General features: G+C 37.4%; 1 protein-coding gene across 7 annotated transcripts in view; it reads left to right on the top strand.

The window, feature by feature from the left end:
• Positions 1-6,000, top strand: part of LOC143041449 (cell adhesion molecule Dscam2-like) — a 201,915-nt gene that overhangs the window by 178,092 nt on the left and 17,823 nt on the right. For 3 of the 7 annotated variants that reach the window (XM_076213335.1, XM_076213333.1, XM_076213336.1), the window contains exon 35: positions 2,358-2,385. The exons of the other annotated variants lie outside the window; for them this stretch is intronic. In XM_076213335.1, coding sequence (XP_076069450.1) covers positions 2,358-2,385 — 28 coding nt within the window. The remainder of the gene's footprint in view (positions 1-2,357; positions 2,386-6,000) is intronic. 7 annotated transcript variants of the gene reach the window in all.

The raw sequence follows: 6,000 nt of genomic DNA, 5'->3' as shown, positions 1-6,000 counted from the left end.
ACCTTTCTTGTCCTTTTATAGTCACGACTTATTATTATGTCCTTTTTTTACATTAATTTTGGTCAAAATGCCGGCCACAAAATTAGTCTATTTGGAAAATATATACAATTATTATCATTATTATTTTTATCTATTTATTTTTATTTATTCATTCATTCTTAACAATCTCGCCACGATTTCCATTTTCATACTGTAGACTAAAAAAGGACCCAGACAAAAAACATTACTTTGTCCTTTTTATTTCTAATACTCCGTTCCACTTCTAATCTAGCCATACCTGTTCCTAGGATATGAGTTTTATCCAACCATCATTTTAGTTTTCCATTCCTTGTCTATTTTCATAAAGTTGTTCCGATTTTCACTTACACACCCAAAAATGTCAAAATTTCCAAAAAAATTTATTCAAAATTTCAAAATATTTTTATTCAAAATATTTTATTAATTTTTTTCTTGACCACTTCAGATCCTCCTAAGCCTTTTCTAGAGAACTTCAACACTCTTATTTTAGGATTTCTAAGCTTTCTAGCATCCATCCTAGTTATATATATAGAAGGTTCCTAGTCCTCCAATTAAGAAAAAATCCTTTTTTACACACACACACACATACGCACACACACACACACAAACACACACAAATACACACACACACATATGTATATATATATACATATATATATATATATAATATATATATATATATATACACACACACACACACATATATATATATATATCATATATATATATATATATATATATATATATATATATATATATACATATAAGTGATGGAAAAACTCAGACTTCTTTAAGAATACCAAAATCTCTTATTTCCATAGGGGAATGGATTGCGCACTCACACGTACACACATACACACGCAAACATACAACTGACACGACGGCGTAGTGGTATCATTCACGACCGCTGTTTCAGCTATCCTAGTTCGAGTCCTGCACGGGGCTGAAAAATGAGCATCGTAGCATTGCTATCTGGAACTCGAACCGTTGGACAAATCGTGTTTGTGTGCGTGTATGTGTGTATGTGTGTGTGTGTGTGTGTGTGTATAAGATCACAGCATTACCCATAAATCGGACCATCATTGAGCTCTGAGTTCTTATCTGGGAGGATAATAGCTGTCGATCACAAGTCCAACACGTGATCCAAGACCATGGTGATAACACGCACAAGCCCACACACACACACACACACACACACACACACACACACACACACACACACCTACTACTGCAACTTAAATATGAATATATGCATTATGCCAACTCGGTTTTCTCTAACCAGTTATTCCATAACCAATCTAGATCTGATCTTCTAGAAATTCAATATAAACATAGACAACACATACTACACATTACCTAGTTTCTTTACATTTTAAACATTGACTAGTTCCTTTACATATTGAATATTGACTAGATTTTTTTTACAAATACACCAGTCACACATTGTTGAAGACCAAATCCCTCGTCCCATTTCCTCCGCATGATACCAAATTTAAAGTTGAAGAGTACTATTGTTTTCGAATTCTTCTCCTGACTGGAACCTACTCGAAGCCAAAGCCATTGACTCGGTATACGAACAAATTCCTCATCAGTGATTTTTGTAAGGAAATCAGTGTTTAAAGTCAGTTTTAACTTAGCGATGATAAGTTGGAGACTAAAACATTTAGTACTTGTTGGAGTAATCATCTTGACAAAATTGATAAAATCAAGTTCAAGAAAATAAAAAATATTAAGTTTTTGTTACTCTACGAAATTTTAAAAATACAAACCAGCCAATCTGGCAACATTGAGTAAATTTCCCCCGGCTTCGATATCTTCTAAAACAGGAGAAAGAAAAAAACATATCTTAAGGTCAACTCATCTAAAGTCGAAACAAGAACATGTCATTTCACTAATATGAAAATTGCTGCAATTGATTGGTTCGACTTACGACCAAATTTGATCAAAGCATCATAACTCGAGGAAGCCTCCACATGACGTCATATCTCTCTCCTAAAAGTGAAGTGCCCTGTTCTTGTTCAGACTTGATCCCATAGATACATTGTATTATTAATAGAATGTAAATATGCCATTTCTTCATTTTCACAAGAATTTTCAACATTTTTGAACTTCACTCGTGTGTATTTCTCCATGAAATTTTATATCACGGCAAAAAAATTATTTTTGATAATGAAAATAGAATTAATCTTATATATTTGATGCTGCTATCTTCAATGCTTTAGCTTATCTCCATAAAAAAAATCGAAAGCTCTTTATCTATATAATCACTTTATCTCAACCCACCTCCATAGTCCTTCTCTTTATATTACCATATTTATTCTTTATCCTATAAACTACAGAATTTCCGTAGCCGTCATCAGCAATCCAGTATGTACTTTATTTTAGTTATTTGGCTTCTCTGCAACTTTTTTCAATTTGTTCATTAATGGAACACCGGATTGTTCAAGCACCATTTGTCTTGTTCATCTCTCGGAGGAGTGTGTGTGTATGGATAGGCTTCGGCACTTTAACTTACACTCTCTGGAAAGACAGAGTGTGGGGTGATCTAATAGAGGTGTTCAAGTGGATCAAGGGCTTTAAGAAGGGTGACGCGAACAAGGTTATCGTATAAAGACAATAGGGCAGGACTGGCAGTAATGGGTTCAAATTGGACAAATTTAGATTTGAGAAGGAAATAGGCAAGAACTGGTTTACCAATAGAGCGGTCGACGAATGGAATAGACTTGTTAGTAACCAGGTAGTTAGTGAGCGCTGAAACTACCGGTCGTTTTAAGAAAAGGTTAGATAACTTTATGGATGGGGATGACAGGTGGTAAGGGACATGGAACTGCCAAGTGTAGGCCTTATGGTCTCTTGCAGTCTCCTTTGGTCTTTTGTGTGTGGAAGATAGTGTAGGCGCTTTGATCCCTTTTGTCCCGGGTGAGGTTTCCATTTTATTCGCCTGTCGTCAGGTCTTGTTATTAATTTCCTCGGTAATTTCTTGGTACTGGGCAGGATTTGGTATGCTTTCACTCCTGCCTGACTTATAGGGTGGTACCTTTCCTTATGTTCGATCTGTCGACAAGTGATTCAATTCATTGCCGTGGTTCCCTATACGTTAGTGTAGGAATTCAGGTTTAAGAAGAAAATAGGTTTACCAATAGAATGGTTAACGAATGGAATAGACTCAGTAACCAATTAGTGAGCAGTGAAACAATTGGTTGTTTTATGAGAAGATGAGATAACCTTAAGGATAGGGAGGACAGGGGGTAAGGGATATGGAACGGCCTAATGTAGGTCGTATGGTCTCTTGGTGCCTCCTTCATTCTTATGTTCTTAAGTTTTCAACATCATTCTTAAAGGACTTTGTAAAAAAAAAAGTAATCATAAACAGGTTATTAGTTATTAGAATCAAGTAGAGAAGAAAAGGTAAAAGGTGCAGATGGAGTGATGATAATAATGAAAGAGACGGCAGTAAGAGGAAGATGGGCAGAGTATCTTAGGAAATTGCTAAATGTGAAGGATAGGAATGGAAAGGTAGTTACAGTGGGAGGCGCTAAGAAAGTGAAAGTGATGAATGAGGAAAATGGAAGAGAAATAAGAAGAGATGAGATGAAAGCAGTTATTAAAATGATGAGAGTAGGTAAGGCACCTGGGTTGGATGGGTGTCATATGGACTGTCTGAAGAAGGTAGATACAGTAATAATGGACTGGCTAGTGAGGATGCTTAATGTGTATCTAAGGGAGGGTAGAGTGCTGGAGAAGTGATTGTATAATTCCGCATTACAAAGGAAAAGGGGACAAGTGTGAGTGTAGTAGTTTCAGAGGGATCAATTTTGTTGAGTGTAGCTGGGAAGGCTTTCCTAATCCTCTAAATCAAAACTCTCCCTTAGGAAAGGAACAGAGGGATTAATTGGTGAGGAACAGTGTGGGTTTAGGATAAGATTTTTGTGGTAAGGCAGATATGTGAAAAAGCTTTAGGAAAATGTAAGGATGTTTATTGTGCTTTCATTGATTTGGAGAAGGCTTATCACAAGGTAAACAGGAAGGCACTGTGGGAGGTATTGCAGATATATGGGATAGGAGGAAAGCTGTTAAGAGCAGTCAAGAGTTTTTACGAGAGTAATAGAGCCTGTGTTAGAATTAGAAATGGAGAGAGCGAGTGGTTTGAGGTAAAAGTGGGACTTCGTCAGGGATGTGTCATGTCGCCATGGCTGTTCAATTTATAAATGGATGGGGTGGTTCAAGATGTTGATGCATGGGTAATGGGATTGGAGATGGTCAAAGAAATGGGAGAAAACGGGAGATAAGCCAGTTGTTGTTTGCTGACGACACTGTGATAGTGGTAGGATCAGAGAAGGGATTAAGGAAGGTAGTGACACTGTGATAGTGGTAGGATCAGAGAAGGGATTAAGGAAGGTAGTGACGAAGTTTGGGAAGGTGTGCGAAAGAAGGAAGTTGAAGATAAATGTGAGTAAAAGTAAGGTGTTGAAGTGTACGAGGGGAGAGAATGGCAGTAAATTGGAAGTGAGTATTAAGGGAGAGAGACTGGAGGAAGTGCACAACTTTAGATACTTAGGGGCGAATGTGGCGGGAAAATGAGGAGTGGAGGTGGAGGTAGAATGTAGATTGAGAGAAACAAGTAAATGCCTTGGGGGATTGAAAAGTATAATGAGAAATAGACATTGGGGAATGGATGCTAATAGGAGATTGTATGAAGGGATGATTGTGCTGACAGCACTGTATGGGGCAGAAACATGGAACATAAGAGAGGAAGAGATTAAATATGTTTGAGGTGAAATGCCTGAGAAGTACGGTAGGGGTTACTAGGTTGGATATAGAGAGAAACGAGGAGGTGAGGAGAGCGGGGGTGAAAAGGGAGTTGGGAGATAGGGTGGATGAAAGAGTATTAGGATGGTTTGGACACATGGAAAGAATGAGTGAAGAAAGATTAATAAAAGAGATATGGAAGGCAGAAGTGTAGGGAATGAACATGAGGGGACGGCCGAGGATGAGATGGATGGATGGGGTACAAGGGACATTGGGAAAGAGTGGAATGATTGTTGAGGAAGGGTGTGAGTGGGGGATGGGGGTTAGGGAGTGGTTATGTGTGAATGATATTTTGGCGCAGCCTGAAGGGATTTCTCCCCGTTTTCTTTTTTTCTACATGAAGGGACGGAGAGGGTGGGGGTCACAGATTAAATGAAGCGGCCTTGCTGTGGATGTGCTGTGTCTTGCTTCATTGCTTCTGACGCTGGACAGTTGGCGAGATGCAGGGATGACCCGTCATCCAGGAGGAGCCAAGAATAGAGAGAGGGGTGGTGAATGGAAGTGGAGTTTGTGGGGATGAAATGGGTAGGAATGGATTTATGCCTCTGACTTTGGCTACCTCCCTTGTCAGGGGGAAAAAGCCCTTGGTGTATGTATTAGTTGATTTAGGAATAAAATGTTCTAAGAAACAAATGCTAGATTTTTTCGGTTTTCGACAACGTTAAAATACTTTTGAAAGAAAGACCACGTTTTTTGAGAGGCCTTGCATGACAAATATATAAGATGTCTGAATTTTTTATCTTTTTTTTTTTTAATGATAGAATATTTCTACAAAGCCACTAGAGCATCTAGTAACAAAATTAGTCAAGACTGTCAGAAGTAGACAATCAGTTGTTTTATTATATATTCTATTTCTTTGGTCATATCCCCCAAAAAATTCTTCAAATACTAATGTAACTATTATTGTTATACATTTGGTTAATGATGATGCGATAGATAATACCAATACCATTATCATTACAATTACCAGTACCAGTACCACAACTATCACTACTATTACCATTACTATTATCGTTTCCACTCACCCTACTACCACCATATATATATATATATATATATATATATATACATATATATATATGTATATAATTTCAATTCACTAAAACTAACACTACTACCCCTACCATTACCGCTACTATCACAACTACTACAAATACCACTACAACTACTATT

This window comes from Oratosquilla oratoria, chromosome 31 (assembly GCF_046742065.1).
Source record: "Oratosquilla oratoria isolate Oo_2021 chromosome 31, ASM4674206v1, whole genome shotgun sequence".
Taxonomy (NCBI): Eukaryota; Metazoa; Arthropoda; class Malacostraca; order Stomatopoda; family Squillidae; genus Oratosquilla; species Oratosquilla oratoria.
This window is presented reverse-complemented; position numbering and strand designations above follow the sequence as displayed.